Source organism: Myotis nattereri, assembly GCF_964212035.1.
Source record: "Myotis nattereri genome assembly, chromosome: 1".
NCBI lineage: Eukaryota > Metazoa > Chordata > Mammalia > Chiroptera > Vespertilionidae > Myotis > Myotis nattereri.
This window is the reverse complement of record NC_138075.1, coordinates 188467407-188487742: the sequence shown is the minus strand read 5'-3', so window position 1 is coordinate 188487742 and position 20336 is coordinate 188467407. Positions and strand designations below refer to the sequence as shown.

General features: G+C 39.6%; 1 protein-coding gene across 1 annotated transcript in view; it reads right to left on the bottom strand.

Annotated features, from left to right (window-relative positions):
- LOC308535556 (transmembrane protease serine 11D-like) overlaps positions 1-17544 on the bottom strand; it is a gene marked incomplete at both ends in the record, with an annotated part of 60023 nt that extends 42479 nt beyond the window's left edge. Inside the window, one exon of the mRNA XM_081114502.1 lies at positions 17426-17544. Within this exon, the coding sequence (XP_080970628.1) occupies positions 17426-17544 (119 nt within the window). The remainder of the gene's footprint in view (positions 1-17425) is intronic.
- Between the last annotated feature and the right edge of the window lie 2792 nt (positions 17545-20336).

Sequence of the window (20336 nt, the reverse complement as noted above, 5' to 3'; positions counted from 1 at the left end):
TCATCTCACACTTTTATTGTAATTCAGTGGATATAGACTCTCTCTTAATGGGCCTAAGACATCTGGACTATCCAAGGATTTGAAAGAAATGATGATTAAAAGGAATGATGAGTCTATCATGATAACACAGCTGCCCAAGTTCCTGGGCCCTGTAATAAGGTTTTCTTTTTCAGAGAAGGAAAGAACAGATGGGAATGAAAAGAAACACACCATCTCTGCAACCTTTAGGAGAGGACAACCTGGAAGGGTGTGACAGTTTAATTTATACATAAAAGTAATCAAACCATCCAAGAGAGCCCATTCGCAACCAAAGAGATCTCAGAATTACTTGGAAATTTACCTAAAACTACTTTAAAATGATCTAAAAATATTAATTAGTTTTCATTTCACTTCTCTTACCCTATTTGAATACCCTGCTCCCTCAGAGCATATGGAGGAATTGTGAAATAGTGGGAATTTGGGATATTTTTAAAAATTGCGTTTCTTTATGCTGTCTGGAATATTTCAGCAGAGAAGAAAATTTTAGTTTTAATTCATTCCTTGCAATATTAAACTCATGCAGATGCACTGACTTAGAAGTAAGATTATCAGAACAAAAATACGTTTATTTTTTTTAACACCCTCAGCCATTTGAATATGCTCTCCCCTGCCCACCGAAAATTCTGCTCTTTATTCATGTTGCCAGAAAGAATTATTTCCCAGTCACAGGTCTTCAAATTGATAAATAAGGATCCATAAGTTATTTTCAAAATTTCATCAATTTGGTATGATAACTCTATTTTATTCTGATAAAAACCAGTATATAAATTACTTTATATATTTTGATTTATTTTAATGAATTCTTTATATCCACTGCATGAATGGAAAATAATTGATATTATTTTCTTTATGTTACTGGTAATTATTAATTATTGTTTATTGGTGGAAACTTAGGCTGCTACCAATTTTCACTCTTTTATGTATATATTTAAATGCACACCATTGTACATATATTTTTATTTTTTAAAATTTATTTTCAATTATAGTTGACATATAATATTATATTAGTTTCAAGTATACAACATAATGATTAGACATTTCCATACCTTATGAAGTGATCACCACTATAAGTCTAGTACCCACTTAGCACTATATATAGTTATTACAATATTATTGACTATATTCCCTATTCTGTATTTTATGTTCCCATGACTGCTTCTATGACTGGTAGTTTACTAATATACTTCATAATACCCTGCACATATATTTAATTATTAAAATAATTTTTATTTTGGTTGAGTTTTCTAACATTTGGGACATTTAAAATAAGTTCAACTACACTTAACATAGCCAACACACTCTTCATGCTTAGATTTATCCCCCTTTTAAAATCACATCAGTATCATATTTTTCTTTGTCATGGAAAAACAAAAGGAACACTTTGTAATCTCATAGATGCCCACACCAAAAACACCAAATTATATAATCATTTTGAGACTGTACTGTTTGACTAGATTAGGGTACAACTTGTTTTTTATGTGAAAGTGTATAAAAGGAAATATTTATTAACTGAAAACAAAACTAGATAAATACTATTTTCTTCTTAAGTTTCAACAAGAATTTACCTGAAAATAATGATGCCATAAGTATATAAAAAGTAGACAAATAATGTCTTATTTTCTTAAAGAAAACTTCAGGATTCATTGCATATTTAATAGCTAGTAATGACACTGCAACAGGAGTAAAAATACAGAATCCTAAAAAAATTTTTAAACAACTGATTTTTTTTTTACTGATTTCATTTAATGTTCACACCCATCACTTTTTGAAAAATTGAACATGAGAAAACAAAAACACTTCCTTATTTAAAGATATGCTGTCATAATGCCAAGCCATCTCTTTAGATTTTTTTCATTTCATAAAAAAATGTAGTCAAGCAGCCAAGAATCTTATTTAAACAATATCAAGCATATTATCTTAAAATATCTAAGAGTGTTAATGAAGTTTCCAAAGAAGTAACTAGAAGCTTGCTAGACACAACCCAAAATTTTAAGCTTCTGTATGTTTTTCACATGCTCTAAGATACAGTAAAACTTCTAAAACTACAGAGTCAGAAACGTACTTACCTATACATTTTAATGCTGAATAATGAAGAGGTCCTTTTTTCCTGCTGCTCTGAGGCTTTCACTCAAATGAATGACTGTCATGTATTATGTGTGATCCATGGAGGAGCTGAGGTCAAAGAGGAAATCCCATGTGATTAATACCTAACTTGTTAGACAAGTTTGAAGGAATCAACTTGAACCAATAGTATGACTGTGGAACAGAATCAGAAATAGACAGGGAATTTCACAAACCAGGAAGAATTTCGTTTCTTCTGGTTAAATTGTGATTCAACACCATAAGAGGTGACAGGTATATTGTGGAAGCCTACAACCACTCCACATATTGTAGGGTATTTAGTTTTTTCATTTAAAGAAGATGTGACACTCTTGCCTGTGTTCTATCGTCACACAGCTCATTCTTTGCCACAGTATGCCACGGACTGTCAGAAAATACTTTCCATATGTCAATGAATTCTCCTGTTTGAGAGAAAAATACTGTTTTCTCATTAGCATATGAAACAGAGATCCAGAGAAGTAACTGAGTAGTTGTATAATAATCAAGTAGAATAGTTTAAACTAAAATTCACGTTGTCTTTTACTAAGTATGTATTTTGAAAAAGTATTCTAATTACTTCTAGTAGATGAATGGGCAATGGAGCATAGTACGAGTGTGTGTGGGGTTAGAGTAAGGATGGAGTGTTGAGTGATGTTTGCAGACAGGAACTATGACCAAGAAAACATAGAGACTAGGATAATGTGGAAGTGAGAAAAAACATTCCTGTTTAGTGTGTTGAAAAGGAGTAGGAAATAAATTTGGAAGGTTATGCTCGGATTACTTTGTGAGAAACAAAGAATGCTAAAGAATTGGAATGTATAATAGAATTAGATTGGATGTTAAATATTGATTGAATTCTAGTCTCAGCTTTTTCACCAACTAATGGGAGCCTACGGGGGAGAAATCACTTATTTCTCTGACTCTCATTTAAGGACTGAGAAACGCGAAGCTCAATCAGCTTGCCTTAGAGGACATTTCCAAGTCTAAAGTCCTATGACTTTACCTTGTAAGTCAATGGTAACTGCTAACCAATAAATTCACACCAGACTCCCTTGCTTTCCCTTATATATTTTCATCATATCATGTATTTATGCCTGATATTCTGATTTTTTAAGTAAAACAATGAAAGATTATTTTTAAGACTTTTGAACAAAGTTAACTAAACAAACCATATTCATTTCACATGTTAACCTTTAAGTCCTTTTCACATGTTCAGGTATTTTTCACACAGTTATATAGAAATACATAATTTTGTATTATGTTTTTTATATTTAATGTTATTTCATAAGCATATCCCTGTATTAATAATTTTTATTTCTAGTAACTATATAATTAAGAGTATATGTGTGTGTATATATATATATATATAATCCTATCTAATAATAGACAAACATGGTAATTAACTGTACCTTTGCTACACCTCCCATTGGCTAATCAGCATGAAATTCAAATTAACCCAACCAAGATGGCAGCCGGCAGCCATGCAGCTGAAGTGAGCAGGAGGCTTGCTTGCTCCAGTGCTGGAGGAAGCCAAGGTTCCCCGCCTGCTGTGGCCCAGCTCTGAGGTCCGAAAGCAACAAAGTTTCAATTATAGAAGCTAAAAAACCCCAGATACCTGCTTTCAGTCAGCCGTGGCCACCGAGCTGGAGCCGGCTCTCAGGTCCAGTGATGGCAACAAAGTTTCAATTATAGAAGGTAAATAAATCCAAGAATAAAAAAATAAATAAATAAAAGGAGAGCCTGGGAGCTTCAGTCACTGGCCAGCCTGAAAACGGCCCTCAGCCCCTTACCTAGACTGGCCAGGCACCCCAGTGGGGACCCCCACCCTGAAGGGGGTCTGACCAGCTGCAAACAGCCATCAGCTCCTCACCCAGGTTGGTCAGGCACCCCAGCGGGACCCCCACCCTGATGGACACCCTTTAGGGCAAACCAGCTGGCCCCCACCTGTGCACCAGACCTCCATCCTATTTAGTAAAAAGGTAATATGCAAACTGACCCTAACAGCAGAAAGACTGGGAATGACGGGTCACTATGATACACACTGACCACCGGGGGCAGACGCTCAATGCAGGAGCTGCCCTCTGGTGGTCAGTGCACTCCCACATAGGGGAGCTCTGCTCAGCCACAAGCCAGGCTGATGGTGGTGGTGGGAGCCTCTCCTGCCTCCTCAGCAGCACTAAGGATGTCCGACTGTAGCTTAGGCCTGCTCCCCGCTGGCAAGTGGACATCCCCCGAGGGCTGCCGGGCTGCCAGAGGGATGTCTGATTGCCAGCTTAGGCCCAATCCCCCTGGGAACAGGCCTAAGCCAGCAGGTGGTCATCCCTCAAAGGGTCCCAGATTGCAAGAAGGCAGAGGCTGGGCTGAGGGATCCCCCACCGAGTGCACAAATTTTTGTGCACTGGGCCTCTAGTAGCTATATAAAAAGTATATTATAACTTTTTATTTTGATATAATTTCAAACTTACAGAAAACCTTCAAATATAGATTCATCAAGTATTAACTATTTTAATGGCTGCATTTTAAAGGATGAGTCATATTACACTGACTAGATTCATCATAAAATACTGAAACTACATCCTGATAAGAAGTGTTTATATCTATTTTATAGTTGATGATTCATTCTTTCAATGACCACCTTCACAAACATAGTTTTTTTTCCACCCTAATGCTCAATTTTTCTTTGAAATAAATAAAAGGGAAAATAATTTATTCAATCAATTATTTAAATATTTTAATGGCTTTTAAAACTTTACTTTTTTAAATAATTTTTTCAAGGATGTGAAGTATTGTCCTTTGGTTTTTGTTGACAGCACTTTCCCCAGAGTACGCATGCTCTTTCTCCTCCATCTTTGTGTTTCCTGGAGTACTCAGAAAAGGCCTTTTTAAGGAGTATGTGTTTAGTCAAAACATATTGTTTGGATGTCCAGTAACTGAATGTATTCATGCAGATTGGCGTCCCATCACTATTCACAGCAGAACTTAAGATGAGTCAGGGGAGTGGCACGGGGAAAGCTGTGCTCAGTCTGAAAGTGACTTCCTGCTTGCCTGGAATGAGCGCCATACAAAGAGAGCTGGGTTATGAAATTATGATTTGAGAGGCAAAGGATTTGCTCTTAACACGGACGAGTTCAAAAGATGTCGACTCTTTAAAACCTTTTTTTTAAATTTCTCAATTACAGTTGGCATATAATATTATATTAGTTTCAGGTGTACAACATAGTGATTAGATGTTTATGTAACTTATGAGGTGATTACCCTGAGAAGTCTAGTACCCATCTGACATCATATATAGTTATTACAATATTATTGACTGTATTTCCTATGTTGTGCTTTACATCCCTGTGACCACTTCTATGACTGCCAATTTTTACTTCTTAATTCCTTTACCTTCTCTCCTTTCCCCAAACCCCTCCCATCTGACAACCATCTGCCTTTCTCTTTCTGACTTATTTCACTTAGCATAAGACCCTCTTCATCCAGGTTGTTGAAAATAAGAAGATTTCATTCTTTTTTATGATTAAGTAATAATTCATCATACATTCATCTATCTGTGGACTCTTAGGTTGCTTCCATATCTTGGCTATTGTAAATAATGCTGCAATGAACATAGGGGTGCATATATCTTTTGAAATAATGTTTTATTGTTCTTCAGATATATACCCAGAAATGGGATTTCTGGTTCATATGGTAGTTCTATTTTTAATTTCTGGAGAAACTGCCAATACTGTTTTCCACAGTAGCTGCACCAATTTACAATCCCACCAATAGTGCTTGAGAGTTACATTTTTCTTCACATCCTCACCAATGTAAAAAGATATTGACTCTTAATCTTGAAGTCCTCATAAAGTGGCAGGTTAGGCCTTGACTTTTTCTGTTTGTGAGAGGCAGCATTGCAAGAATAAGGAGCATAGAATTACATACAAAAATAGCATAATCCTCTTCTCTGTCATAAGCTTGATTTTATTCCTCCACTTGTACATTCACAAAACCAAGGCAGCCCGACTTAGGAGGACTAACAGGAACCGTTTTTTTTTTTTTTGGGGGGGGGGATTAAAGAGAAAATTTATTTTGATGAAGGATAAACTGGTAGTATATGAGCTATTGAAATTGATTCTTTTGCCTGCCTAGGCCGAGGGGGAGAGATCATAGTAAAGAAAATATCTCTGAACATGCAAACAATCAGTTCATAAACTTAACTTTGAAAGAAATATGAATTGCTCAATGGAGTCCATCATAACAATACAAGCAGAAAAACAACAATCAAAATGCAGATGATCTAAGAGGGTGTGGGCCAGTAGTGATTTCTTTGAATTTGGAGTTTGACTACTCAATTCAGAGCAGTCCAGTCATATGCCTTTGGTTGGCAATGAATTTGTCATTACCTCTCTCACAGTTATTATGAAGATCGAAAAACAAAGATAATAGACATGCTCACCATCCTATATAATAAAGGCCTAATATACAAATTGCCCCATTGACCAGGAGTTCAACCAGGAGTTTGACTGCTAGCTATGATGTGAACTGACCACCAGGGGATGGCGACATGTGCCACCTAGGGGTGGGGATGAAAAGTAAAGAGGAAAGCACACTGAGACTGGTAAGAAATGCAGAGGTGCAGAATGAGCTGGTCCAGCACCCCTGTGTGCTGCTTTTTTATTTTATTTTATTTTATTTTATTTTATTTTATTTTTTCTCAAGATTAATTTATTTTTTTAAATTAAATCTTTATTGTTCAGATTATTATAATTCTTCCCCTTTTTTCCACCCGGTTCCCACCCCACCCTCTGCCCTTACCCAGCCCCCCCCCCCCCACACACACACACACACTGTCCTCATCCACAGGTGTACGATTTTTATCCAGTCTCTTCTCGCACCCCCACACCCCTTTCCCCCTTGAGAATAGTCAGTCCTCTCCCTTTCTATGCCCCTGATTCTATTATAATCAGCTTATTCTGTTCATCAGATTTTATATTCACTTGATTTTTAGATTCACTTGTTGATAGATGTGTATTTGTTGTTCATAATTTGTATCTTTACCTTTTTCTTCTTCTTCCTCTTCTTAAAGGATACCTTTCAGCATTTCATATAATACTGGATTGATGGTGATGAACTCTTCAGCTTTTTCTTATGTGTGAAGCTCTTTATCTGACCTTCAATTCTGAATGATAGCTTTGCTGGATAAAGTAATCTTGGTTGTAGGTTCTTGCTATTCATCACTTTGAATATTTCTTGCCACTCCCTTCTGGCCTGCATAGTTTCTGTTGAGAAATTAGCTGACAGTCATATGGGTACTCCCTTCTAGGTAACTGACTGTCTTTCTCTTGCTGCTTTTAAGATTCTCTCTTTGTCTTTTGCTCTTGGTGTGGTCCTCTTTGGATTCCTTTTGTTTGGGGTTCTCTGCGCTTCCTGGACTTGCAAGTCTATTTCTTTCACCAGGTAGGGGAAGTTTTCTGTCATTATTTCTTCAAATAGGTTTTCAATATCTTGCCCTCTCTCTTCTTCTGGCACCCCCGTAATTCGGATGTTGGCGTGCTTGAAGTTGTCCCAGAGGCTCCTTACACTATCTTCATATTTTTGGATTCCTTTTTCTTTTTTTTCCCAGTTGGGTGTTTTTTGCTTTTTCGTATTTCAAATCTTTGACTTGATTCTTGCGATCCTCTAGTCTGCTGTTGGATCTCTGTATAATATTCTTTATTTCGGTCAGTGTATGCTTAATTTCTAGGTGGTCCTTTTTCATATCCTCGAGGGTCTCACTAGATTTATTGAAGGTCTCACTAAATTTATCAGCAGTTTCTAGAAAACTTTTGAAAAACCTTAGAACCAAGTTTTGAACTCTATATCCAGTATTTTTCTTTCCTCCATTTCTGTCATTTGTGACCTGTTTTTTTATCTCCTCATTTTGGCTGCTTCCCTGTGTTGATAGAGTGGCTTTCTGTGCTAGGTGTCCTATAGGGCCCAGTGACTCAGCCTCCCCAATTACCTGAGGTGGATACTCTTGGTGCACCCCTTTGTGGGCTGTGTGCACAGTCTTGTTGTAGTTAAGCCTTGATTGTTGTAGGATCACTGGGAGGAATTGACCTCCAGGCCTATTGTCTGTGAGAACCAGCTGTGTCTGCAGTGGGAGAACGTCTGTGCTGGAGACACCGTTCTGGGGCAAGACTTGCTTCATTGGGGCTTTGGTGCTCACTGAGTCTGCCCCCTGAGTGTGCCCCTTATGGATCTGAGGAGTTGTAATCTAGATGGTCCAACTCTGACCACTGGGTACACTGGCTCTTGGATTTCTAAGGAGGTGCTAATTTAGCCTCTGCCTGAGGCTACCCAGCAGGAGCTATGGAGAGATCTGCAGATTCCTCTTCTTTGTTTGGGATTTGGAGGTGCCCAGATGAGGCCCAGCTGTGAAGCAATGCAAGCTGCTGTGGGGTCTTGGGCCTTCTTTTGGATGTTCTGGGTCTGTCTGACCCATCTGCAGTTTGTTAGGTAATTGTAGATTGCAAAGGGCCAGGCCATTTATATGCAAAAGCCTCTGCGCACAGCTTGGGTGGGGCGGGGTCTCAGGGAATCAACAGGGCGGAGCAAACAGCTATGGCTGATCCTCAGCCCTGCCCTAAGAGGCCCCCGGTCTCAGTGTCCTGGTAATCGCTACAAGCAACTCTGGGAGAAAGCTTCCCTTGAGTTCTGCCTGCTTCCAGACAGTCCAGTTTCTCCCCGTATGAGTCTGGGTCCCCAGAGACTCACCTGGAACTGGAGTTCAGAGCAGTCGGGAGCTTGAGACTCCCTCCTGATTATAAAGGACAACCACCTCCTCAGTTGCCAGCTCTTTCAGTGTGCGCCTCTGTACCTCTGCACTTTACTTCCACACCTCCTCTGAGTCTCAGTGTGCTTTTTTTTCCTTCTAGTTGTAGAATTCCACTCAGCCAGCATTCCTGTGGTTTTGGATGATGTCCGTTTGTCTTTTAGTTGTATTTTTGAAGTGGTTGTGCGAGGCAGCAATTTCAGATGTTTACCTATGTCGCCATCTTAGTTTTTCTCCTGTGTGCTGCTTTTTAATCAGGAAGGAGAGCATCTCTGCATAGGCCACCCATGAGAAGCAAGGGGTCCCAGCCCTACACCAGAAGTCCAGCCTAGTGTCCCAGAGCTGGGAAAAGAATTCTTCATAACTACAGGCTGTAACAAGAAGTGCAGATTCGGCCTCAGTGACACAGAGGCTGCTGAGACTCAGAAGTTCCTCTTTAAAGGCTGGCACCATGAACTGAACTTATAAGGTCACACTTGCTTTGAGTTGCAGTACCAGAGCGAGGCATTGGGGGACACAGACACATACAAGGAGGAACTGGATTGTCTGACATCAAGGCACGAATTTGGGGCAGCTTTCTCCCAGACAAAGGTGCTCCTAGGGATCACTGTTTCTATGCTGGGACCTTCCCAGTCAGAGGGTTGACTGGCAGCCATTTCTGTTTGCTCCACCCTGGTGATTCCCTAAGACCCCCACCTCATCCAATTTACAACCCCACCCAAGCTGCCTGCAACAGCTTTTGCATATGAATGGCCTGCCCTTGCTCAGGCTAAAATCTCTCAAACAAGCTGCAGCAGGGTCAGGGAGTCACAAACCTAACAATAAAAGGACCAAGACTTGGAACCAGCACCGGCCTGCCTAGCTTCACAGCTGGGCATCCTCTGGGCACTTTCAAACCCGATACAAAGAAAAGGAATCTTCAGATCTCTCTGTAGCACCTGCTGGGTGACCCTAGGAAGTAGCTAAATTTGCACCTCCCTGGAGACCCAAAGCCAGTGTACCCAGTGGTCAGTGTCAGACCATACCAGACTACAATTCTACACATCCATAAGAGACACACTCAAGGGGCAGACTCAGTGAGCACCAAAGCCCCACTGAAGCAAGTCCTGCTCCATAGGGTATCTCCTGCATAGCAGCTCTCCCACTGTAGTTACAGCTGGTCCTCATAGCCAATTGGCCTGGAGGTCAATTCCTCCCAGTGACACCAACAGCAATCAAGGCTTAACTACAACAAGACTGTGCTCACAGCCCACAAAGTGGTGCACCTAGAGTCCCCAGCTCAGGTGACTGGGGAGGCTAAGCCTCTGGGCCCTATAGGACACCTAGTACACAAGGCCACTCTATCAACTCAAGGAGACATAACAGCTCTATCCAATACATAGAAACAAACACAAGGAAGAACCCAAAATGTGGAGATAAGGAAACATGTCATAAATGAAAGAAATGGAAGAAAGCAAATAACTGAATATAGAGTTCAAAACCACGGTTGTAAGATTACTCAAGAATCTTCTAGAAACCTCCAAATGAGTTGGTGATACTTTCAAGGATCTTAGTGAGAATGCCAAAACAAATGTAAAAGGACCAGTCAGAAATTAAGCATACACTGACTGAAATAAAGAATAATATACAGGGATTTAAAAATAGAGTAGAGGATTCTGAGAATCAAATCAACAATTTGAAATATGAGGAAATAAAGAAATCCAACCAGAAGAGCAAAAGAAATAAGAATCCAAAAATATGAAGATAGCGTTAAGGAGCCTTTGGGACAATTTCAAGTATACCAACATTTGCAATATGGGGATGCCAGAAGAAGAGAGAGAACAAGATATTGAAAACCTATTTAAAGAAATAATGTCAGGAAACTTTCCCTATCTGGTAAAAGAAATAGACTTACAAGTCCAGGAAGCACAGAGAGTCCCAAACAATAGGAACACAAAAGAACCACACCAAGACACATCATAATTAAAATGCCAAGGGCTAAAGACAAAGAGAGAATCGTAAAAGCAGCAAGAGAAAAGCAGTTAGTTACCTACAAAGGAATGTCCATATGACTGTCAGCTAATTTCTCAACAGAAACTATGCAGGCCAGAAGAGAGTGACAAGAAATATTCAAAGTGATGAGTAGCAAGGACCTACCACCAAGATTAAGCTATCATTTAGAATTGAAGATCAGATAAAGAATTTTACAGACAAGGAAAATCTAAAGGAGTTCATCACCACCAAACCAGTATTATAAGAAATGTTTAAGGGTATTCTTTAAGAAGAGGAAGAAGAAGAAAAAGATAAAAAATATGAACAACAAAATGGCAACAAATACATACCTGTCAACAATTGAATCTAAAAATCAAAATAAACAAATAAGAAATCTAATGAACAGAATAAACTGGTGAATAAAATAGAATCAGAGGCATGAAAATGGAACAGATACAATTCTCAGACAGAAGTGGGTGGAGGAGGCACGAAAAGATTAAACAAATATCTTATATGTGTGTATGTATTACCTATGGACGCAGACAATAGGATGAGTTAGGAACCGGGTGGAAGGGGACAATGGGGGGAAAAAGAGGGACATCTGTAATAATCCAACAATAAAGTTTTTTTTTAAAATATATTTTATTGATTTTTTACAGAGAGGAAGGGAGAGAGATAGAGAGTCAGAAACATCGATGAGAGAGAAACATCGATCAGCTGCCTCCTGCACATCCCCCACTGGGGATTGCCCGCAACCCAGGTACATGCCCTTGACCGGAATCGAACCTGGGACCCCTCAGTCCGCAGGCCGATGCTCTATCCACTGAGCCAAACCAGTTTCAGCAATAAAGTTTTTTTTAAATGTACATTTATAATAAATGTAAAACTTGTATAGAAATAAAAATTTTTTTTAAATATATTTTTATTGATTTCAGAAAGGAAGGGAGGGGAAGATAGAAACATCAACGAGATGAGATATAATCACTGATTGGTTGCCTACTGTAGATCATGTCCACAACCCGGGCATGTGCCCTTCCTTGACTGGGATCTTCATTCCACAGGCCAACACTCTATCCATTGAGCCAAACTGGCTAGGGCTACAAATAAAATTTTATATTAAACTAGTGGCCCAGTGCACAAAATGCCTGCATGGGTGCAGTCCCTAGGCCTGGCTGGTGATTGAAGCGTGAGCATCTGGCATGGAAGGGCAGGTCCCAGCTGACCTCTGTGCCCTGGGAAGCACCTGGGCCCCCAGACTCCTGCGCTTCCCCCTCTGCCTGAGTCATAGTGCCCAGGTTCCCATGTGGAGATGTGGTGAGCATGGCCGGATGCCATGGGCTGGGGCACAGCATGCCTCTGGGCCGCCCAGTGGCACTGCATGGAAGCCAGGCAGGCGGTGTGCTCTCTCCTGGCCGGCCTCACAGACTGGCTTCTGCACAAACTCACGGGAAGCCCAACCAGGCCCTGCAGTCCCAGAAGAGAGGCTCCTCATGGGCGCTTGCATTGCTTCACAGCTGGGCCTCATCTGGGCACCGTCAAACTCCAAAAAAGAAGGGGAATTTGCAGTTCTCTTTGTATCTCCTGCTGGGTAACCTCAGGCAGAGGCTAAATTAGCACCTCCTTAGATCTAAGAGCCAGTGTACCCAGTGGTCAGAGTGGGACCATCCAGATTACAACTCCTCAGATCCATAAGGGACACACTCAGGGGGCAGACTCAGTGAGCACCAAAGCCCCACTGAAGCAAGTCTTGCCCCAGAACGGTGTCTTCAGCACAGAAGTTCTCCCACTGCAGACACAGCTGATTCTCACAGACAATAGGCCTGGAGGTCAATTCCTCCCAGTGATCCTACAACAATCAAGGCATAACTACAACAAGACTGTGCACAAAGCCCACAAGGGGGTGCACCAAGAGTGTCCACCTCAGGTAACTGGGGAGGCTGAGCCCCTGGGCCCTACAGGACACCTAGCACACAAAACCACTCTATCAACACAGAGAAGCATAAAAAATGCGGAGACAAAGAAACAGGTCACAAATGACAGAAATGGAGGAGAGCAAACTACTGGATATAGAGTTCAAAACCACGTTTATAAAGTTTTTCAAGAATTTTATGGAAACCGCCAATAAATTTAGTGAGACCCTCTAGGATATGAAAAAGGACCAACTAAAAATTAAGCATACAGTGACTGAAATAAAGCATAATATACAGAGATCCAATAGCAGACAAGAGGATCACAAGAATCAAGTCAAAGATTTGAAATACGAAGAAACAAAAAATACCCAACCGAAAGAGAAAAAAGAAAAAGGAATCCAAAAATATGAAGATAGTATAAGGAGCCTCTGGGACAACTTCAAGCGTACCAACATCAGAATTATTGGGGTACCACAAGAAGAGAGAGGGCAGATATTGAAAACCTATTTGAAGAAATAATGACAGAAAACTTCCCCTACCTGGTGAAAGAAATAGACTTACAAGTCCAGGAAGCACAGAGAACCCCAAACAAAAGGAATCCAAAGAGGACTACACCAAGACACATCATAATTAAAATACCAAGAGCAAAAGACAAAGAGAGAATCTTAAAAGCAGCAAGAGAAAGACAGTCAGTTACCTAGAAGGGAGTACCCATATGACTGTCAGCTGATTTCTCAACAGAAACCATGCATGCCAGAAGAGAGTGGCAAGAAATATTCAAAGTGATGAATAGCAAGAACCTACAACCAAGATTACTTTATCCAGCAAAGCTATCATTCAGAATTGAAGGTCAGATAAAGAGCTTCACAGATAAGAGAAAGCTAAAGGAGTTCATCACCACCAAACCAGCATTATATGAAATTCTGAAAGGTATTCTTTAAGAAGAGGAAGAAGAAAAAGGAACTCTTACCGTTTGCCACAGCATGGATGGAACTGGAGAGCATTATGCTAAGTGAAATAAGCCAGTCAGAGAAGGATAAATAGCACATGATCTCACTCATTGTGAAATATAATGAACAACATAAACTGATGAACAAGGACTGATCCAGAGATGGAAAGGCATTGATTGGACTGTCGGGCCTTGGAGGGAAGGTAGGGGAGGGTGGGGGTAAGGGGGAAAGATCAACCAAAGGACTTATATGCAAGCATATAGGCCTAACCAATGGACATGGACAACGGGGGGGGGGGTGAGGGCATGATCGGGGGGGGGGGTAATGTGGGGATAAGGACACATATGTAATATCTTAATCAATAAAAAATATATTAAAAAAAGAGCTTTAGGACTCAGTAAATTATGTGTATTAAATTATTATATGGATTCCCATGGCAAGTGTTCCTTTTTTTCTTTTATTGATTTTCTACAGAGAGGAAGGGACAGGGATAGAGAGTTAGAAACATCAATGAGAAAGAAACATCGATCAGCCACCTCCTGCACTCCCCCAACTGGGGATGTGCCTGCAACCAAGGTAAATGCCCTTGACCGGAATCGAACCTGGGACCCTTGAGTCTGCAGGCTGACGCTCTATCCACTGAGCCAAACCGGTTCTGGTGGCAAGTGTTTTTTTTAATATGGGAAAAGCATCATGGCTTTTTCCAAGAGCACAAGCCAGGCCTCTGACAAAGAGGAATTTCACTACGAGGAGGAACAAGTGAAAGTATTGTGAGAAATAAGGTTACATTAAATATTAGCATACAAACTTCTTTTTCACTTCTGCTTTTAGGTGCTTTAAAAGAAACAACTTATGTATGTTTAGAGCAGAGTGTTTAGACCATTATGAATAAGTTGTAGAAAACTTCCCACCAAGGGAGACAACCCATTTACTAAGGTTTCTATTGCTCTGGGTATGGGTGTGTGTTTGGGAATAAAATACAGGGTTTGGCAGAAGTTGGTTTATAGGTGTTCACATGGAAAGTAATAAAATAATTAATAAACAGTAATGCAAGAATAAACTATGTGTTTTGCATACTCAGAATTGTAAATCTACTTTTGCCACCCCTGTATAAAGAAATTAGCAAGAAGACAGAAGAAACAAATGGTACAAAGAAAGTTGGCCCAAGTTATAGCAAACATAAAAATTGTGCTAATATAGGTAAATGGTTTCAACAGATATAATAGAAGGCAAAGACTCTTTTGAGTCTCTTTTAAAAAGAAAATCCAGTTATAAAAAACCCATACTTTTTCAGATACACAACTAAAACAAAAAGAATGTTAAAGAGAAAGAGAACAAAGATAGCAGGCAAATATACAGAGATCCAAAGCAACAACATTAACCAGGATAAAGAGTGAAATTTGTATTGGTCAAAAGTATACAAATATACAATTTTGAAAATGAGAACAATAATGTAACAACAAATGTAGAAAAATAAGTAATTATATGTGAAACTATACTAAAATACTTAGTCTCAAGAAAACAAATTTCTGGGATAAAAAACAAATCATTGAAATCGATTTAAGAGCTAGGAAACTTCAACAACAAAAATAACCACAGGAGAAATGAAAAATGTATTAAATTTTTTTATAAAAACATCTTGCCTCATAGCATTTCCAAAACAGTTGTTTCCTATGCTATCTTAACTGTTTCCAAGTATAGAACATGCTGAAATCTTTTCCGTGAATTTTATAATGCCGACGTGATCTTGGTTAATAAAAATTTTGGTAAAACACTAAGGAATTTACCAATCTAGCTATGAGAAATTATTAACTATATTTGAATAAGTAAAGACCTGGATCTATCTTTTCTAGAACAAGCTACGTAGGGTTGCTTATGTAGACTACAAATCAAATGCTTTTGGGTCCAGCTCTCCCACTGTGATAGAGTGTTTGCCCTCATGACCTTCAGTTTGGAGTTTGCATGTGAAAATGCTGTTTTTGGTTTTGCTTTACTTGTAATATACATAACATGTCCTACTAGCTCTTTAGTTATCGAGACCTTTCACTGAACTTGGGTTTTTCCCACTTTGGTGATGAGAATTGTCAAAGTAAACTTCTTGATTTTGTTTTGTTGGATTTGTTGTTGTTATTATTTTGACCAGGTTACTTTCCCCATTTATTTTTCTGGGTGTTTACTGCTAAATAAAAAAAAAAAATCTACTTATTTTCCCCCAGCTTTAATGACATATACTTGACATGTAACATTGTGTAAGTTTAATGTGTATAATGTGATGATTTGCTACACATATATATTGTAAGATGTTTACCACAATAAGGTTAGTTAAGACATCTTTCACCTCACATAATTACAATTTTATAGTGGTTATTGTTATGAGATCATTAAAGCTTTACTCTATCAATTTTCAAGTATACAGTACAGTGTCATTCACTATAGTCAGCATGCTGTACATTAGATCCTGGTACTTATAACTAAAAGTTTGTACCCTTTAGCCAACATCTTCTCATTTCCCCGACCTCCCAGCCCCTGGCAACCTAATGGACAGCATTGCGGCTATAGTTAATGCTGTATTGGAAAGGCAACTACGTGAGGTGGTGGGTATGTTAATTAGCTAATTTGGCAATCATTTCACAATGTATGTATTATCATATCATCATGCTGTCCACTTCATATATAATTTTCTTTGTCAATTATATCACAATAAAGCTGGGAAATGTTAATAACATCTAAAACACTTTCACAGAAACATCTAGAAATAATATTTAATCACTTATCTGGGCCCAGTGGCCCAGTCAAGATGACACATGAAACTAACCATCATGAAGTTCAAATAACCCATTGTTGTTCAGTGGTAGGTTGTGGAGCCAGGATTCAAATAAATTCTGTTTAACTTCATATTGTTTACCCCTATGTCATACTATCCATCATCTAGCAAATGTGTGATTTGGTAGTGTAATCTTTTAAAAATATTTTAAAAGATTATTTGAACCTATATTCAATAATCCAATTGGTTCAAATTGTCATCAATGGACAGGTTTTGTATTAGTGTTTTACTCTTTTACCAAACTCTGAAATATGTGACTGTAGCCGGGTATTTGAACTGGGTTTGAGGTCATTTGGAACTATGAAGATGTATCATTACACCTTTCTGATTCAAGGTAATAGTTCTCATAGTTAGAAGAGCATGTACTTGCATTGTCTCTTTCTTAGTAACACAGGGACGTTTCCACTGATTCATCCTTATTTGTTTCCAAGGCTTTTGGACAGGAACACTTAATACTGTGATGGTTTTCTGGGATTAGGGATAGTCTGTAGTCATGGATCAGGGAGAAGCTATCCAACTCACCTTGAAATCCAGTCTGTGATTTTCTTTTGTTTTTATTATTTGTCCTGTGCTATAATCTGTTGATCTCATTTCTCAGAGGCATCTAAACGAGAAGGATATAAGGACTATGGATAAAATAGTAGATCATGTAATCAGAGTATGTTGTTAGGTCCTTAAATGACCCAATGAAAGGCATGTGAGGGCTTGGCTGTTTTTCAGAGTGTTTGTCATGAAAAGCCAGGGGTAATGTTTGTGCTTTGTACCAGGAATTGGAGTACTTTCCTCAAAGTGAAGAGAAGAAACAGAGCTGTGGTTGGCTGTGAGCAAGACTTCTGACCTAGAAGGGGCTTCTCCATGCTCCGTCCTATTCCCTAGTTGTCCAACAGAATCCGGGAAAGCTGAGGAGCTCTGGCTGTTGGAGGCACAGGTAAAGCCTTGTTTGTGTTGGGCCACCATGGTGTTGTGTATGATGGAGCCAGATTACATTACCCCTTTTAGACCAGTTTCAGGAAGAGCAACTGATAGGAACACTGAGTGCTCTCTCCATCTACGACATGATTCCAGCAAGATAATTGATAACAGTTTTATCATTGGGAATCTTCAAGATTGATAAAAAGATTTTTAAGGTTCTCATTGATTCATTTCATACTTTTCTAAACACACACATACCCCAGAAGATAAGCCTTTATGTGGGAAGGAGGTTTGTCTGGAACCCTAGAGGTGACTGTACTTCCTGTACACAGTGACAGGATTAACCCAATCTCCTCTAAATTAACCTTACAGTCCATCATTGAAACTCTATCTCTTCTCCACTCGTATCAAATTCTCCAGGAAAGCAGTCTCACAAAGATAAAATGCCTTCTTTCTTTAAGACGAAGCATGTTTTTAAGATTTAGAAATTCTCCTTTGGGGGAGCCAGCATCATAGGATGATATGACCAGATATCCGTGGCCTGTACTACCATGGTAACAGCCATTGCTACTTCCGCTGTGGTGTGTTCACTGGAGTAGAGTGTGAAAACTGCCAGACAACTCCTCCAATCCCGGAAGCCAGGTTACCAGGGAAAGGTAAAGAAACGTTTCCTAGGAAAATCTAACAAACTTGAGAATGTGGATGTCGTCTAGCCTCCAGGTTCCTCCTAAGGCTGATGGTCCCGTAAAGGATAACAGGAGAACTGTGCATAGGAGTGCCCAGCTGAATGCCAGAGCCTCCTGAGATGGCTCTTGGAGGCCCAGAGAGCAGTCTGGTCTATGAGGGCAGTGACCACATCACTCAAGGCAGGGAGGTACTCATCCTAGTGCTTTCTCTGTACCATGAAGCTACTCTAGCTGATCACTACAGACCATGCAAAATATTCAGCAGATTTTACAGGGATCCTCAGTGACCCTGCATACTGCATAACATCTAGCATGCCCAAACCCAGAACACGTATTTCAAGGCTACCAACATTAGCATAATACTGTCCTGGAGGTCTCCAATACCCTCCTGAAGTTATTAGTCCTTGCCTGTACTGGCGCTTTATCACCATCAGTTTTCATGGAATTTTAAGCTGCATAATATTCAGCTATTTACATAGGAAAAATACTTTTAGTTCCTGTTCTCTGCCTAAACATATTGATAAAAAAGATTCAACCTGGCAATGAGGAAATATCATATTTTGTATTTTCTGCGAGCAGCATAGTTTAGGGTGCTGCTAAATATTCTACACCTCATGGGGTAGCCCCTCACAAGTTATCTAGGCCAAAATGTCAAAACTGCCAAGGTTGAGAAACCCTGCTTCAGTGTGACCCAAACTAGTTATTTAAAAGAAATACAGACCTGGTCAGTGTTGGTAAGTGGTTAGCAGGGGTCCTCAAACTATGGCCCACGGGCCACATGTGGTCCCCTGAAAACATTTATCCTGCCCGCCAGGTGTTTTGGCTGCCGCTGCCTGTCCTGCTTAGCAGCCAACTCATCCTGGGCCCTCAGTGCGCATGTGTGGAATGTCTGAGGGACAGTGAACTGGCCCCCTGTTTAAAAAGTTTGAGGACCCCTGGGTTAGAGCATCGGCCCACAGTGAAGGGTCTCAGGTTTGATTTCCGGTCAAGGGCAGGTACCTGGGTTGCAGGTTCCATCCCTGGCCTCTGCCAGGTTCCTGAGGGGGGCAACCAATCAATGTGTCTTTCTCATCGATGTTTCTCTCTCTCATTTCCTTTCCTCTCTTTCTTTCTCCCTCCCTCCCTTACTCTCTCTTAAAAAGCAATGGGAGAAATATCCTCTGGTGAGGAGGAAGAAGAAAGAAAGAAAGAAAGAGAAAGAAAGAAAGAAAGAAAGAAAGAAAGAAAGAAAGAAAGAAAGAAAGAAAGAAAGAAAGGCAATTCTTAAGAGCAGTTGAAAAAAAGATTCATACTATTGGCCTACCAGAGATTAAATGATATTTATAGAATGCTCTGACCACCAACTTTATTATTGATTTAAAATGACATATCAATATTTGCTTGCGCATGTCCCAGAATGAAATGCTGCACCAAACAGGTTAGAAATACAAAGTTTATAACTCTAAGATTATTTTGAATCTTAACATCAAAAGTCAGAATTATATACCACCAAAATAGAGTCTAATTCATATGTCTGTATATACTTTTGCCTATGAACAAACAACTTTATCTTGAAGTGAGTTCAGAGAATTGGCAGCCAGCTGCCTAAGTGAATTTCATCATTTAAGATTATTTTCTTAAGAGTTTCCTAATTTAAGACAGATTCAATAATAGCACTTGCTGAAACTTTTATAGATCTGATGTTAAAAAAGATGCTCTGCAAGGTAAAGAGCATGTGAAATTGGTACCTGGGTTCGCGGCCCTCGCTGGATATAGGCTATCTGGGCCTCACCAAGTCATTTAGGCTTCCTGGCTTCCATTCTCTGAAACATGTGTGCTGGCCTGCATGACTTGTACAGTCTTTTCTAATTTTTAAACTTTTGTGAGTCTAAGTTATGGATCATTTTTTTGGCGGGGGGCGGTGAGTAAACTGTAAATTTCCTTTCCATTATTTCAGGGTTATTTTCATGCCTTCTCAATAGCACATGAGGGGAAATTATTGTAAGGTCATTCAATTTCCCAATGCTTTGGCTTATATTTGCGCTACATGAATAAATGACACCACACTGCACAGCTGAAGTTTAGCTGGTGTTGTCACACAGAGTAAGTTCCCACAAAGCCTTCATTCAATTGTATCATTGAATACATGAGCCTGACTTTCCCAATGTCTTC